Source organism: Leptopilina heterotoma, unplaced genomic scaffold (genome assembly GCF_015476425.1).
Source record: "Leptopilina heterotoma isolate Lh14 unplaced genomic scaffold, ASM1547642v1 Lhet_123, whole genome shotgun sequence".
In the NCBI taxonomy this organism is placed as follows: domain Eukaryota; kingdom Metazoa; phylum Arthropoda; class Insecta; order Hymenoptera; family Figitidae; genus Leptopilina; species Leptopilina heterotoma.
The window spans coordinates 2,264,867-2,282,555 of record NW_025110842.1 but is presented as its reverse complement, the minus strand read 5'-3'; the positions used below and the strand labels follow the sequence as shown (position 1 = coordinate 2,282,555).

General features: G+C 28.7%; 1 protein-coding gene across 1 annotated transcript in view; it reads right to left on the bottom strand.

The window, feature by feature from the left end:
- LOC122512717 (matrix metalloproteinase-2) overlaps positions 1-17,689 on the bottom strand; it is a 141,282-nt gene that overhangs the window by 19,725 nt on the left and 103,868 nt on the right. The window contains exons 4-5 of the mRNA XM_043628732.1: positions 4,289-4,435; positions 2,188-2,333 (exon numbers count right to left, since the gene is read on the bottom strand). Coding sequence (XP_043484667.1) covers positions 2,188-2,333; positions 4,289-4,435 — 293 coding nt within the window. The remainder of the gene's footprint in view (positions 1-2,187; positions 2,334-4,288; positions 4,436-17,689) is intronic.

Below are 17,689 nucleotides of genomic sequence, written 5' to 3'. Positions count from 1 at the left end.
ATGCTATCAAAAACTGCATTTTTAACAAACGAGTTTAAGCTCGGGAAGAAAAAGTTTTCACGTTCTAACTTCCGAGTGTCGTTATCAGATTTTAACTTTTGTGATATATATGTATATATATATATAACAAACTCTATATATATATTTTGCGCCCGCGCTAACTTTTCCGGTATGAGATTTCGATGTAACAATCCACTTTACGTTTTTCTTTTTTTGACCAAGTTTTTATTTATATTTTGATTTTTCAATTCGCAATATAATAAATTCGATTCGGCGGCCATTTTGAATTCGTAATAACTGGAAAATAATTTTGATTTACGGATTTTTTTTCTGTTCTTGGTTATTGAAAATAGTTTTTGCTATTTCGTTTTCTGGAATCAGTAAAATTTGTTGTGATTTTAGGTTATGTTTAAAGTTTTTTTTTAAAGAAAGTTATTTGCTATGAATTGTTATGAAATTTGACATTTTCTTGAGTGGAAATGTCTCGCATTTCTAGGGGAACCCCAAACAAGATGAGCTACATAGTTACCTCCTGGTTAATTATCAGGAGTGACCGATAATTGAAGCTCTTTGCGGTGGCAATGTGGCTGGCTGCCAAAGTCCCTGATATTCGAGATTGCTGCCAGAATATTCATCTTCTTTGAGTCATAACATCAACTATTAGGTTCTCATTAGTCGATTACTCAGGCACTCAGGGGAAAAATTAAGTTACTTGTTACAATTTTATTTAGTCCTTGATAATTAGTACAACGTCCGAAATCCGACACTTTCTTAGGTGTATATCTCTATCCTTTTCTATCTCATTTCTATTTTTAGACGCTTTAGCATTTTTGGGGTGTGTGAACTGAGCCTTAATTAATTACCGAACGGTAAAGAATTAGTACAACATCCGAAATGCGACACATTGAAATATTCATCTATCCTTTTCTATCTCATTACCATTTATTAATTCTTTTGTCTTTTGGGGGTTGTGAACTGAGCTTTAATGAAAGAGCGAAAGAGGTGAAGAGCAAGAGATTGTAAAACTAGCTTTTTCTAACTCATTCTGCTGGGGGAAATAAAGGAATATTGAAAATTTATTGTCAACCAGCCTTAAAGAGATAGACAAAAAAACAAAATGGCCGCTAAGAGCACAGTTCTAGAAACGAACAGCGTATTTAAATGTCTTTCCAATAATAAAAATGAAAATAAAAATTAATTAAACCAATCCACATATGAAATGGACACTATTCGAAATTATATACACACGTAACATTTGCGGATAACAGTCTAAACCACAAATTCATTGAAATTTAATGGAAACTGTCCCTGAAACACTACTACCACCACCACCACTAGTCCTCGTGACGTAATAATACTCTAAAGTGAAATTGAAATTCAGTTTAAATCAAGAAATTCTACAGTTGTTCCAGAAAGGGGTGTTTCATCTTATTCATGACTATATGTATGTATATATACTTTAGACCGCAATTCGGTAGTTGAAGCAACCAATCAGAGTGAGTTGAACGGAAATTGGTAAAATCGAAGGGAATAAGACAACCGGAAACAAGGGTACGCGGAACGTTGACTTATTTTTTTTTTTCTTTTTTTTTCACTCTTTTCTTTTTTATATTTCCACCCAAAATTCAATTCACGGATTTCCCTCTGGGGAAATGTGGCCGTCATGAGTTGTATTGACGTTATTTCATTTGCAGTTGATGGGAAAATTAAATTGTATTTTCCAACGAATTTTAAAGAGAAGGAGTTTGGTAAATTTTTTTTTAATATAAACTTGTCACTTTTATTGTTGAGATAATTATTTAACGAAAAATAGTTTCGCGAAAGTCGTTTGCGAACAAGATGCATGAGATAGAAAAAGACACGAATATATCACTGTCCTTTATCTAACTTTAAGGTCATATCACAATTAGGCTGTTTCCAAGAACCTTAAGGCCAATGCACAATAGCTTCGTGAACTAATTGTGCCTTGGCCTTTAAATAAAAAAAATCATGACCTTTAACATAACCTCAAAATTTAACAAAAATAGACAAAAAATAGTGAGAAAGCTGACATTTTCAGTAAAAATATGACAATAAATATTTGTATAAGTGCAATAAGTATATTTTATGTCAATACGTATTTGTAGATTGAAAATATTTTCTCGCTCTATTTGTATGGTAAATTTAGTTTAATATTTTCTCTCTCACCTTCTTCGTCGCTGTCGTCACCATTGAGTAACCAGATTTCTTCCTCGTCGAAATGTGCATCGCCACCGCGATCGCCACCAGGGAAAAAGGCGTGAGCCAATATCTTTCCTCTTCCATCAAACGGATATCCGTCGCCGTGATAACCCCTGAAACGAGACGACGTTCACGATAGCAATTTGATCAGCATCCTTTTGCCGGGAATGGAATATAAACAAGTTTATTTTGCCCACAAATATTTTTTTTAACCTTTACTATTCTCCTTTAGTGTGTGGCCCATTTTTTTTTTTGTTGCAGCAAAATATCGACAAAAATTGAATCAAACTTGTGAAACTTGCAGAAAGGTTTACCAATATTGGATCAATATTATGAAGATTGCAGCAAGTGGCAACAACATTGCCACTCAATATTGTGAAAGTTGCAGCAAAATTTGACAAAATTGAATCAACTTTGTGAAACTTGCAGCAACATTTACCAATATTGCCTCAATATTACGAAGATTGCAGCAAGTGGCAACAACATTGCCACTCAATATTGTAAAAGTTGCAGCAACATTTACCAAAATTGAATCAATATTGTGAAACTTGCAGCAATATTTAATAACTTTATAATCCCAACACAAAAACATTAGTAAGAAAAGAATGGAGATATGTCTATCCTTTTCTTACCAATGGAATTTTTTTAGTTCGTCCACATACCACCAGGACCCCTACCAGACATCTAGGGGAATTTATCTTAAATTTCAATGAAGAGAATCGACAGGTAAAATAACAAATAGGCGTTAATAATAAAAAAATGTGTAGAAACGTTGACAAATTAATTACATTCTTTAAATCATAAAGAGCGAAAGATTAACGATTTTTCCTTTTTTTTTACAAAAGATTAAAAAAGAAATATGAGAGGTGATTGTTTATAGCGTCCGTAGATGAAGCTAATTGCCGGAGAAATCGATATATCGAAATTCTCGACAAATCAACTTTTCGGATTAATAAACTCTTCTTTCCCCTCTTGAATTTTTTTTATTGCTCTCTTTCCTAATTGTCGATTTATAAATTTTTTTTCTAAAGTAAAATATAGAACAGTTATTTCAAGTTTTTAAATTTTAACTTTAATGCCTTAGAGGACAGTGAAGAAAGAAGAATATTTTTCCTGTAACATACGGGATGTAATTTATTTTCTCGAGTGTCGTAAATTATTCAATTTTATTTCTCCTTTTTTTCCTCTCTTTTCTATGTAATAATTTACAAACGCAAACTTAGATTGAAGGTCCTTATGTAGATACCTACGTTAATTGCTTTATTTAAATTACATCTCATTTTACGTAATGCAATAGAAAAAAAACAAGTGAGAGAGGCTTTACAATGCTTTACAATGTGTCAACGTTTCTTGCAACAAATGAAATTGACGGTCAAAAGTTTCTCTCGTATTCCAATTAGAATAAATTTCCTGCTATGTCTTGTAACAGAAAGGCAAAAAAAAATACGAAATAGAAAAATTAAGGCCAACGTGAATTAGTTTCACGAGTTTTTGCATGCGAGAGAATGAGATAAAAAAAGAATGGAAAAAAACTCTGTTCTTCTGTTTTTTTGTTTGGAAAGTCATTGTGGTTTTACCTTTAAAATAAGAGAAATCGTTTTTCGATCTGTTGAAACTGTGTATTAACCTTTAGAACTAGAATTTTAGTGGGGAATCCCCGAAAAGCGTCACTGGTCAAATTTCGCATTTAACTACCCAACCTTGGCTTACCGGTCCCCCTAGAAAGTGGGGTTTTTGCATTAAAGGTCATTACACAATAAATTTACGAAAGTCGTTTGTGAATCTACTGTGCATTGGCATTTATTTCCTTCTTGTAAGATTGTTGACGAGTAGAAAATTTTATCCGTCAGAGTTGGGTAGTTACGAAAAGGTAAAAAATTTGACCACTTCATGAGAAGTTGAGGCCAACGCACAATAGCACAGTCAGTATTTTTTCTAACTCATGCTACTTGTTTAGCAAAGCAATTGTGCATTGGCCTTAAGATTACAAAAACCTTATGTAAAATCAACCATAATTCTACAATTTTCTTGAGAATTAAATTAATTGTGATAAAATTCTGAAACTTACCGATGAAAGTAAACCAATATGTCGGCCTGATCGCTGTTAACTTCCTGAAAGGTGAGTTTGGAATTGGCGGACCAAATAGCGAGCGCCCTGCTGAGTTCCAGGCGCACTTCGCCTGTTTCCAAGCCACTGGGTTGCTCCGTCCTCAAGCTGGAAGCAGAATAATTAAGATTAAGACGCATGCATACGTGTCAACTACGTTGTCTATTATCAGTGTTTGAATAATGATAGTAGCAGACTAAATTTATACTTTTTAACTGCTTTTCTACTGTTAATTTAGTTTTCAATAAGATGTTATTGTAAAAGGACCTTATTGTTCGCATTGTTAAACTACCTTTATATCGATAATAAAAAGAAACATTGTGGAAGCACCTTATTGTGCGCATTGTTGAATCACCTTTAGGGTAATAATGAAAAGAAACATATTGTAGAAGCACCTTGTTGTGCATTTTTGAATTACCTTTAGGGCAATAATAAAAAGAAACGTATTATGGTAGCACCTTAAATTTCTCAGAAGCAACTTGTCCGCATTGTTAAACTACCTTTATATCGATAATAAAAAGAAACGTATTGTAAAAGCACCTTAAACTTCTCAGAAGCACCTTGTTGTGCGCATTGTTGAACTACCTTTATATCGATAATAAAAAGAAACGTATTGTAAAAGCACCTTAAACTTCTCAGAAGCACCTTGTTGTGCGCATTGTTGAACTACCTTTATATCGATAATAAAAAGAAACCTATTGTAGAAGCACCTTAAACTTCTCAGAAATATTCCCCCCCGTAAAATATGACAAAAAGAAAAGCTATTGTAGAAGTACCTTACATATATTTCTCAGAAAAGAACGTGGAGTGAAAATTTAAAGCGATGAAAAAGCAAAAAAAAAAAAAAAATAGAAGAGAAGAGAAAGAGGGAAAAAAATGAGAATCGATAGCAAATTTTTGCTTGGAAATATTCATGTATGAAGTATCTTGTTCAGCTTGAATATTACAGTAGGACATTCACCTGCTTCTTGTTACATTCATACATGTCGTTGTACCTTCATTTTACCAGAGGCAGTATGCAATATCGTAGAGAAGAGCTATTGTTCCTGGCAAATAGCCCACCTGTCCACATTGTATCCAAGTAGCGGGGAGAATGAATAAAGGACCGAGATATATACACGTCCTATATATATTGGGAGATATAGTAAAGCCGATTTTCCATATATATCAATATCCTTCATTCATGGTTTTAACGGATTACATTTGGATTACCGAGATTAATTAGGTCGAAAAATAATTATTTTTCAATTTTCCCTCGTGACATTATTCAAAAAGTATTCACAAATTTCTCTTCTCTATTTGCGATGTATTAGATGTATTGTATCTATTGTATGGAGTAAAAAGAGATGCAGGAGGATTAAGGTACTTTTACAACATTTTTTTGTTGATATCAAGAAAAGAGAGTGTGAAAAGACCTTAATTTTTATTACTTTGCGGTAAATTGACAAATGGGGTATTTTTTCTTAACTGCCCAACCTTGGGAACCTTAAGCCGAACCCACACAGCAGCTAAACTTGCAGCAATATCGATAAAATTGCTGCAAACTTTATAATCTTGAGGGTAATGTTGTTAAATGTTGCTGATAGTTTCACAATGTTGATTCAATTTTGTCAAATATTGCTGTAACTTTCACAATATTGAGTGGCAATGTTGTTAGCATTTGCTGCAAGTTTCATTATATTGAGGCAATCTTGTTAAATGTGCCTGCAAGTTTCACAATGTTGATTAAATAATGGTAAATTCACACTACAAATGAAAATAATGGTCTATTGACCATTGAATAATAGTCAATTTACAATAGAAATTCAAATAATGGTCAAATGACTATTAAATAATGGTCAATTCACACATTGAAATTAAATAATGGTCAATTAACTATTAAATAATGGTCAATTCACACTAAAAATTCAAATAAAGGCCAATTGACTATAAAACAATGGTCAATTCACACTACAATTGTAAATAATGGTCAATTTATACTATAAATGACAATAATGGTCAGTTTACACTACAAATTCAAAGAACGGTCAACAGACCATAAAATATTAGTAAATTTACACTAACATTTGATACTAGACAAGTGTGAAATATTATTTTCCATCTCTGCATTATAATCTATTTTCATCGCTTCAATGATGTTGGCAGTTGTTGCTTGTTTCGATATATTAAAGCAATTTTGTTAAATGTTCCTGTAAGTTTCACAGTATTAAGGCAATTTTATCAAATTTTGCTGCAACTTTAACAATATCGAGTGGCATTGTTTTTAGCTTTAAATTTAAATAACGGGTAATTAATACCTAAATAATGGTCAATTCACACTTTAAATTTCAATAAAGGCCAATTGAATATTAAATAATGGTCCATTCACACTTTAAATGTAAATAATGGTTAATTAATTAATCATTAAATAATTGTCAATTCACATTATTTTTGTAAATAATGGTCAATTTACACTATAAATTTAAATAATGGTCAGTTCACACTAAAAATTCAAATAATAGTCATTTGGCTATTAAATAATGACAAAATCACACTAAACATGTAAATTATTGTCTAGTTATTATTAAATAATGGTCAATTTACACTACAAATTCAAATAGAGGCCAATTTACTATTAAATAATGGTTAATTTACGATACAAATTCAAATAAAGACCAATTGAATATTAAATAATACTCAATTTACATTAAAAATTTAAGTAGAGGCTAACTTACTATTAAATAATTGTCAATTCACACTACAAATTCAAATAAAGGCCAATTGAATATTATATAATGGTCAATTCACACTTTAAATTTAAATAATGGTCAATTCACACTACAGTTGTAAACAACGGTCAATTTACACTATAAATTTAAATAATGGTCAGTTCACACTGCAAATCTAAATAATAGTCAATAGATTATAAAATAATGGTAAGTTTATACTAAAATTTGATACTAGACAAGTGATAAATATTTTTCTCTATTAATAATGTTCAATTTACAATAGTCTTTTTTTAGAAAAAACTTCTTGTAAATGTAGCAATAATAACGTTCAATTTACAATAGCTTTTTTCAGAAAAAACTTTTTGTAAAAGTAGCATTTATAAAGTTCAATTTACAAATAACCTTTTTTCCCTTTCTTCAATAAAAAAAGTTTTTTTTCCGCGAAAATTGGAAAATATTTTTCGATTAGTAAACTTTGTTTATTATTTGCGCAACAAAGCAGAGTTGGGTAGCAAGAGAGAAGAGAAATTTGTCACGTTAAACTCGGATTATGAATTATGACACGTATTTTATGGGGGAACGAGAAGTTTTCCTGAATAGTTTATGAATAAAGTAAAGTTAATATTGTGTCGATGACAGGAATCAGTGAAGTGTGAGTGTCGACAATTTTGAAGAGTTCCGACAAGAGTTATATAACTGCGATGGTGTAAAAAGAAGAGAATGGAAAATGGAGAACGCGAGAGAGAGAGAGAGAGAGAGAGAGAGAGAGAGAGTTTTGTGAGTAATCCTTCGATGGACTGACAAGTGATAGAGAGGCGTTCATTCGTTGATAATTGATCGAGGGCCGACGTATGTTATCGCCATGTTATAGGAAATCCTCACAGCATCGTCTGTATATTAACTGAATATATGCGCAATCAGCTATATCCTGCTTAGTTCCTGATGCGTAAAAGAGCACACAGTTCAATGATTTTCCTGCCAAGGGCTTCCAAACATGTTTGTCTCAGGATTTAGCGTGCAATCTCCTTAAACCACTTGAGCAAATTTAATTAAATTGGAATAAACAGATTTTAATAGAAAATAGTTTCCTTGCTTTTCTTCTTTTTTGTTATTTCACCATTATTTTAGTCCATAGACTACATAAATTACGTATTTTCAACGTTTATCTGCTTAACTGACTTTATTTTCCATCTTAAGGTACTTCTACAGTGTCTTTTCTCATGCCCCAACATTTCTGACGTAAAAGGGTCATTCTACAATGTATTTTTAAGTAAACACAAAATGTTATTGTAGATGTGCCTTATTGTGCACTTCTACAGTGATTTTTGTTCATGGTCCCCAACATTCCTGGCGTAAAAGGTTCATTCTACAATGTCTTTTTGAGTCAATACAACAATTGTAGATGTACCTTATTGCAGTCGTAAGATTAAACAGAAACTTATTGTAAACGGTCCCTTCGACTCAAAATTATTGTGCATTGGCCTTAATAAAGTTATATTAATAAAGGTGTATTCATATTTCCGAAAACAATTTTTTTTCTTGTAAACGGACCCTTCGATGCAAAATTATTGTCGGCTGCCCTTAATAAAGTTAACTGAATAAAGGTGTATTCGTATTTCCGAAAACAAGTTCCAATTTTGTACAATAAAATTCACATTGCACAATGTTTGCACTCTAAAGTTTTAATAAATTTCATCTCTCCATTGTTGAAATGTATTTTGATTTGTATTCATAGAAAGCAATTTCCAACCTAATCCAACAAGCCTTTGACCCTCATAACAATATGTTGCACTCCTTTTTGTAAAGTCGAATGAGTTTGGTATTCTCAATGCGGAAATAAACTTTGTGTATGCTTGCATTCATCTTCTTCCTGATTCTAATCATTATCCAAGTTTCCATCTCGTATCACGCTTAGTTTTGAGAGAAAATATCTGTAGGCTTGGAATAATATAGTTTAGAGAAGGATGGAAACTATGTCAATTTCTTATCGACTGTTGTGAAATACACTTTATAATAGAGATTTTTTAGCTTCCCAACCCTTATTATGCAGTAACATTGTTGTGTATATTGACCATTATTTAATAGTCAATTCACGATAGAAAATATCAATAATGGTCATTTGGCTGTTAAATAATGGTAAGATAACAATACAAATGTAAATAATGGTCAATCGACCATTGAATAATAGTCAATTTACACTAGTAATTTAAATATTGATAATTTGGTTATTAAATGAAGGTAAATTCACACTTGAAATGTAAATAATTGTCTATTGATCATTAAATAATAGTCAATTTACACTACAAATTCGAATAAAGGCGTTGACTATTAAATAATGGTCAATTCACAATATAATTGTAAATAACTGTCAATTTTACTATAAAATTAAATAATGGTCAGTTTACACTGCAAATTCAAATAACGGTCATTTGGCTGTTATATAATGTCGAATTCACACTAAAAATGTAAATAATGGTCTAGTTATCATTAAAAAATATTCAATTTACAATATAGATTAAAATAAAGGCCAATTGACTATTAAATAATGGCCAATTCACACTTTAAATTTAAATAAAGGTCAATTAATCATTAAATAGTGGTAAATAAAATACTTTAAATGGTCAATTCACACTACAAATTGAAATAAACGCCAATTGAATATTAAATAATGGTCAATTCACACTACAAATTGAAATAAAGGCCAATTGAATATTAAATAATGGTCAATTGACAATTCAAATTTAAATAATGGTCAAATTACACTAAAATTGTAAATAACGGTAAATTTACACTATAAATTAAAATAATGGTCAGTTTATACTAAAAATCCAAATAATGGTCAATAGACCCTAAAATAATGGTAAATTTACACTAAAATTTAATACTAGACAAGTGGGAAATATTTTTTTTTCTATCTCTGCGGTATAATCTATTTTCATAGGTTCAATGATCTGACGTTTCCGGTTTTATGACTAGACCGAAATCCCCCTAGGGCGGTAATATAGGCGACTTATGAAGGGAAACGTCATTGTTTTGTCGGATGAAGCGAACACGGGACTTTTTCCGAGTGTAATGTAAAGCTTAAACGAAACGTGTTGTAGCAGGACAGGAATGTCAACAATAGAAAGAAATATGGTTGGATCAGAGTTCATATAACTTTACGGCAGTCTTGCTGTTTTACGGGAAAAAATTATTTACTGCACTTTTTTAATTTTGATATTATAAAGATAAATGGGGTCGATTCTGTTCGCTTTTTTTAAATATACTTTAATAATCATAGTCTTTGTATTTTTCTTTTTTTTTGACATAATGTGTTTCATTGTTGTCATAATTATTTCTTTTTTAAATAAAAATTTTAATTTACTAAATTTTAATTTATTCAATAATTTTTTTTTCAGTGAAAATAAAGGTAGAATTGTAAATAAGCATTAATATTCGGTGTGAAATTGAAAATTAGTCGATTAGAAGGAGAAAAAAATTAATGTTGTGATAGAAGCTTAAAGTTAAGTGGAAATATGGTGGAGGGGGGGGGAGGAATTTTTTATTGTACTGCGACGATCTAACTTTGCGCGATGCGTAAAACGATACTTTAGATTCAATACCCTGTTTAATGGCTTCTTTCATTAACTTCCCAGCCCTGTTCAGGTTTCTATCGCTAACCAGGAACACTAGGAATGACAATTTTCAATCAAATTTACGTCCAGAACAAGTAACTATGTATTTTGCGCTAATAATATTTACGTATTAAGTAGTAAATTATAAAACTGTATGATTAATTATTAACTACTAATTACTAATTATAATTAATTATTATATTATTTCAACATGTCAATTACTATTTAACATCGGTCAGTGTGAAGTTAGCTAACGTTGACCCCCACCCTTCTCTCTGTTAAAGTTTATAATTCAGCGACCCAACTCTACGTGTCACGGCGAACATTTCCTGACCTTCCACACCCTGTGTCTTTCATGTCTGACACTTTTATTGACACGCTTGACACTATTGATTCATTTCATTAATTATACGTAAAATAACAATAAAATTATTGTAAAAATGACTAAATCTGGTGAAAATAAGTTTTGTGTTTAAATATTTCTAAAGATTTCGTGAAATAAATACTTATTTTAATATGGATGTCGTAAAAAGTGAAGGATTTTTTTGACACTGTCAGAAACAAACTTTTTAGTGAAATTTTCAATTTTTTAACCAAAATTTCCAGGAATTTGTGAAATTTAATGAGGTTCGTACATATTTTCCACAATTTTGATTAATTTTTTTTTACTATTTGCTGAAAATATTGGTAATTTCTCCTTTTAGAAAAAAAGGTAATTTAGTATTTTCTAACCTCACTTTTTGGTAAATACGTATTTTTTTGCCCATTTGTGTCAAAATTGAGTTTCATTTATCTAATTTCATAAAATATTTGTTGTTTTTCGACATTTTTTTGATAATTAATAACTTGTTGATTATTGTCTATGATTCGACAAAGTGAAGTTAGCTGATGTTGACCCCCCACCCTTTTCTCTGTTAAAGTTTATAATTCAGCGACCCAACCCTGCGTGTCGTGATGAACATTTCCTTAACTTCCACTCCCTGATTAACAATGGCTTCCGTCTTTTTTTCCCGTCAGTCACTTGTCTTGACAACTTTTAATTAAATTCAGTGAAAGAACAGAAAAATCAGTGAGAAAATTGCTAAATATAGTAAAAAGAAAGTTAGTGGTTTATTATTTATGAAGATTTTGGGGAAAAAATAATTTATTCGACGTGGATGTCGTGAAAAGTGAAGGATTATTTTGACATTTTTGGAAACAAAGTTTTCTATATTCTTGACGAAAAGGACGAAAAGTGACTTAAAATTTGTGTAAATAAGTGAGGTTAGTTCAACTTTCGTTAATTTTTTCACTATTTTATATGAAAAATATTCGATTTAAATTTCTAGAGTGGAAAATGTAAAAATGTATTTTCATTCGATAACCTCAATTTTTGACAAATTCGTGTTTATTTCCTAATTCGGGTTAGAATTCAATTTTTTTGTCGTATTTGCATAAATATTCCTGTTTGTAATATTTTATTATTATTAATTAATTAATAACTTGTTTGTAAGTTTCAAATATATTATTATCAATAACTTGTTAATAATTATTATCAACAATGTGAAGTTATCTGACATTGACCCCCCACTCTTTGCACTCTTGAATTTTAATACTCAGCGGCCCAACTCTGCGTGTTGCGTTAAATATTTTCCTAACTTCCAAGCCCTGCTCAACAATGACAGCAGAATTCTTTCCTGTCGGTCAGTTGTCGTGACAAGTTTTGTTAAATTTACAAGAAAAATCGCGAAATAAGTGAAAATAATGAATAAAATACAGTGAAATATATTTATTGTTTCAATATTTATCGAGATTTTGTGAAAAAATACGAAAATTTAGTGCCGATGTCGTGTAAAAGTGACGCATTATTTTTCCCTTGTCGGAAACCACTTGTTTGGAAAATTTTCTCTATTTTCGACGAAAATATCACTAAATATAATTTTTGTTTTGTAAGTAATTATTTTCTATGAAATTTTTAATTTATTTTCTTTATTATTTTTCACTTGGAAATGTATTTACGGAAAAATTTTGATTTTTTTCTGTACTGGAAAATTTTCTTCTACATAACCTCAATAGAACATTGACAAATTGTGGCATTTTTTGCTCATATAAAAAAAATTCTGATACAATTTATAACAAAAATAAGTAAAATTATTTTATTTAAAAGAAGGCTTTGCTTTATGTAATATATGAATTTTTTTTAAATTAATATTATAAAGACTATTATTATCATTATTATTACAATTATTATTATTATTATTATTAATATTATTATTATTATTATTAATTATATAATTAATAATAAATTAAGTCCAAACTATAAATGAATAATATTTAATTAATAAAAATATTTATAGTTTATTAATTTATTATTATTATTATTATGAGAAAATATTAAAAATTCTTCTTAAATAATACTTATAATAAAAAATATTGTAAAAAAAATATAAAAAATTTTTTATAAAATATATATTTGATTACAGAAAAAATAAATAAATTTCGTTAATAATAAAATTTATTGTAATATTAATAGTTTTCAATAAATGGATTTTTTAATTTTTAATTAAATAGTAAATTAAATTTATAAATTTTTAAATAATAAATTAATAAATTAAATTAAAAAATATTCAATAATAAATTTATTATTTAAAAATTTTTTTATTTAATTAATTAATTTAATTAATTAATAAATTGAATAAAAAAAATATTGAATAATAAATTAATTAATAAAATTAAAAAATTTTTTAATAATGAATTTGTTACAATTGTTTAAATAGATAGTAATCTTAATAGTTATTTTATTTCTTTGAATATATAAGGGTTTCAAACGAACTCTTTTGTACAAAAGTACTTGATAAATAATATCACAAATATTAATAAATAAATAATAAAAAAAAATAAATATTAATACACATTAATATTAATTTATTAATAATTTATAATATTATTTATTTATCTATTATTAATACCACTTTTAATAATAATAAAATTATAAATAAATAACAAAATTATTTTTTCATTACTTTATTAATTTAATTAACAAAAATATATTTATAAAAACAATTAATGAAATAATTTTCGAAAACGTTTCTAATTCTAATAATTTTTTTTTTTAATGTCCTTAACTGTAAAATTGGCTGTTTTTGTCAAATTTCAAAGCTAAAAAACTTTACGAAGACCACGCTGAATTAAAAAAAATTATATTCATTAATTTTTTTATTTAGTGATGCAGAATAGAAAGAAATTAGTTTAAATTTTCGGAAACGCCGCCAATTTTAATATTTTTTGAAAAAATGGCCTTAACTGTGAAATTGTCTATTTTTGGAAATCTTCAAAGCCAAAAAACTTTATGAAGACCACGCTAAATTTCAAAATAATGTATTAATGAATTGTTTATTTAATGATATAAATTAAAAGAATATTAATTTTATTTTTCGGAAACGCCCCAATTTTTATTTTTTCTTAAAGACGGCAAAAACTGTGACATTTGAAAAAAATGTTAAAATTTCAAAAAACAAATTCTTGTAATGACAAGATTATATCTGAAATCGAAAACTTATTAAAGATGAGTAGAAGAAAAAAAATTTTCAATTTAAAGAAACAAATTGCAATGACAATATTATATTCGAAATCGAAAATTTATTTATGAAAAGTAGAAGAAAAAAACGTTTGTTTCAATTTCAAGAAACAAATTTTGGCTATTTCAGTCAATCTTCAAAGCCAAAAAACTTTATGAAAACCACATTAAATTTCAAAATAGTGTATTAATGAATTGTTTATTTAGTGATACAGATTCAAGATGCAAATATCAAACTTGATATTTGCCACTGTATAAAAATAATTCTTTCACTAAATCCCTAATCGTTTAAAAAGAAGCAACGAAATTTAGCGAAGAATAATAATAAATTTCACTACCACAAGAAAAAAACCTGAAAAAAATAAAATAAATACAAATACCGAGTAGAAAATCCCAATTCTAAACTTGAAACCGAAACGGTAAACAAGAGCACTATTTTAACGGAAGTAAAACGATTTTCAAAAGAATAGGTGCGTTCGACCTGCTCTTCGTTTATATATACATATATATATATAGAGAGAGAGACAGCGATTTGAATGTCCTGACTTAACCTAATTAATGGCCAGTTCAATAAATCACTGTCTCAGTAGTAGACGGGTTGAAAACAGCGGGTTTATTCGAACCGGAATCCCAAGTTCCTGTGGTCGCATTCCCTTTGGGTCAGATAGGTGGTGGAGAAGTAGAGAAGGGGGGGGGGGGGGTTGGAATATCGATTCTGAAAACGTTAGCGACGACGACGGTTCCACAAATTCAGTCGTTACACTTGCCCTCTTATATATAGAAAAGGGAAGGGGGGGTTTATCGTGTATACTTGTCGAAACACCTAGGGATAAGCTAAGTGCTTCTTTACAGCCACACATAAAATTCTTCTTCACGGATTTTCATATATCGAAGCTGTTTCCTTTCGTTATTAATGTCCCATCTTCGAATAAAATACGATCTCGGGGTTCTTTTTTTGGTTTCTTTAATAAACACGAAAAGTTTACTATAACGTGTTAATCTTTATTTTTCATGTTGGATTTTTTGATATTTTGATATTATACTAATTTTGCCAATTTTTTTACTTTTTGTGTGTAAGATTTTAAATTCGATCTTTCTGTATCTTACATTTTTTTAAATAAATACTTTTAATGAGGCGGGTCTCTCAAAGAAAAGTTATTTATGAACAGTAGAAGAAAAAATTGTTTCAATTTAAAGAAACAAATTGTCGTAATGACAACATTACATTCGAAATCGAAAATTTATTTATGAATAGTAGAAGAAAAAATTGTTTCAATTGGAAGAAACAAATTGTCGTAATGACAAAATTACATTCATAATCGAAAATTTATTTATGATCAGTAGAAGAAAAAATTGTTTCAATTGGAAGAAACAAATTGTCGTAATGACAAAATTACATTCATAATCGAAAATTTATTTATGATCAGTAGAAGAAAAAATTGTTCAATTTGAAGAAACGAATTGTCGTATTGACAAGATTGTATTCGTAATCGAAAATTTATATATGATAAGTAGAAGAAAAAATTGTTTCAATTTTGAGAAACCAATTGACAAAATTATATTCTTTTAGAATCTCTTAGTATCTTTTAGAAGTAGATAAAGTTTTTTAAAAATAGTTAAAATTTAAAGGTATTTTTTCTAATTAGAAAAAAGTATATTGATTTTCAATGTCCAGATTTGTTGGGATTAGCACTGCTAATTAAGTAATAGACACAATTAATTAATCCATAGTGAAAAGGAATGTGAAAAAGAATATAGAAAAGAGTAAAGAAAAAAATATAAAAAGAATGTAGAAAAGAGTATAATTAAGATAATCTGATTAAGTTTTTTTGATTGAGTGCATTATCATCGTGCGGAAAGACTTTAATCTATCCTGCACACTAAGATCCATTATCGGTAAATGGCAAATGGAGAAGGGGAGGGGGCTTGGGGTGGGTAAAAGGAGAAGAGACGGAAATGCTATCCCTCACGTCCTACGGGTTCGATCAAAGTTTTCAAACTCGTAATATATAAGCTGTGACGTTACCACGCTCCAAACTTTTAAGATTAGTTTAAAGGAGCTAAATGGTGCCTCCAGGATGCAATATTATATATAAAACATAAGTATATATAAAAGAGGAAGACAAACCAGAAATCGAGAATTTACAAAAGAGAGACTTAAAAAGAACCTTTAAAAATTTTTAATATCTAATAATTTTTCGAATTTAATTCGTAATTAGTTTATTCAATTAAGTCACTCTCTCGCTCGCTCTCTCTCTCTCTCTCTCACTCTTTCTCTCTTGGAAACTTGCTGAAGTTTCCATACAAATTGGCAAACTTTGTGATAAATCGAGTCTAGTAAATCTTTGAAAACTTAATCTGAATCCAGTCATTCTTGAATCTATTATTCTCGGGAAACTTAAAACAAAATTTTAAATCTTAATCACTTTTTTCAGGCTTCGGATAAACGACACAATAAAATGGCGTTAATGTATGTAAAATTTGTTACCAAGAGGTGGGATGGGGGTAATATTTACAAAAAAGGTTTTCATATAATTTACGAACTATCCGAGGTTTGTTTTTCCACCAGAAAAAAACCTATATACTTGAACTAGTATTAATTAATTAAATAAATAAACATAATTAAAAAGATCCTTAATTTTAGTCGAAAACGACTATCATGTCGATGTAGTTTTTAAAAAAACTAAAATTTTGATTTTAAAAATGGAAATTTTTATTTCGAGAATTAAAGTTTTTATTTTTTGTGTTTCTTGACTTCGGATTTAAAATCTCAGACCTTATTTTAGTAGAAAATGACTACCATGTTGATATAGTTTTTAAAAAAATAAAATTTTGATTTTGAAAATAGAAATTTTGATTTTGGGAATCAAAATTTTGATTTTTCGTGGTTTCTGACGTTAAAATTAAAATCTCAGTCCTTATTTTAGTAAAAAACGACTACCATGTTGATATAGTTTTTAAGAAACTAAAATTTTGATTTTGAAAATGAAAATTATGATTTTTTATGCTATTTGACGTTAGATTTAAAATGTCAGACCTTATTTTAGTAGAAAACGACTACCATGTTGATATTGTTTTGAAAAAACTAAAATTTTGATTTTGAAAATGGAAATTTTGATTTTGGGAATCAAAATTTGGATTTTTTGTGTTTTTTGACGTTAGATTTAAAATCTCAGACCTTATTTTAGTAAAAAACGACTACCATGTTGATATAGTTTTAAAAAAAACTAAAATTTTGATTTTGAAAATGGAAATTTTGATTTTGAGAATGAAAATTTTGATTTCTCGTGTTTTCTGAATTCATATTTGCAATCACAGACTTTATTTTTTCGCACCAGAAAGTTCTTAAAAAACTATTACACTTGAACTAGTATTAATTAATTGAATAAATGAAAATAATAAAAATATCCTTAAAAATGTAAAAAAAGGATAGGAAAAAATAAATATTGTAAACTGAAACTTAAGTTACCTAATTAATAGTTCT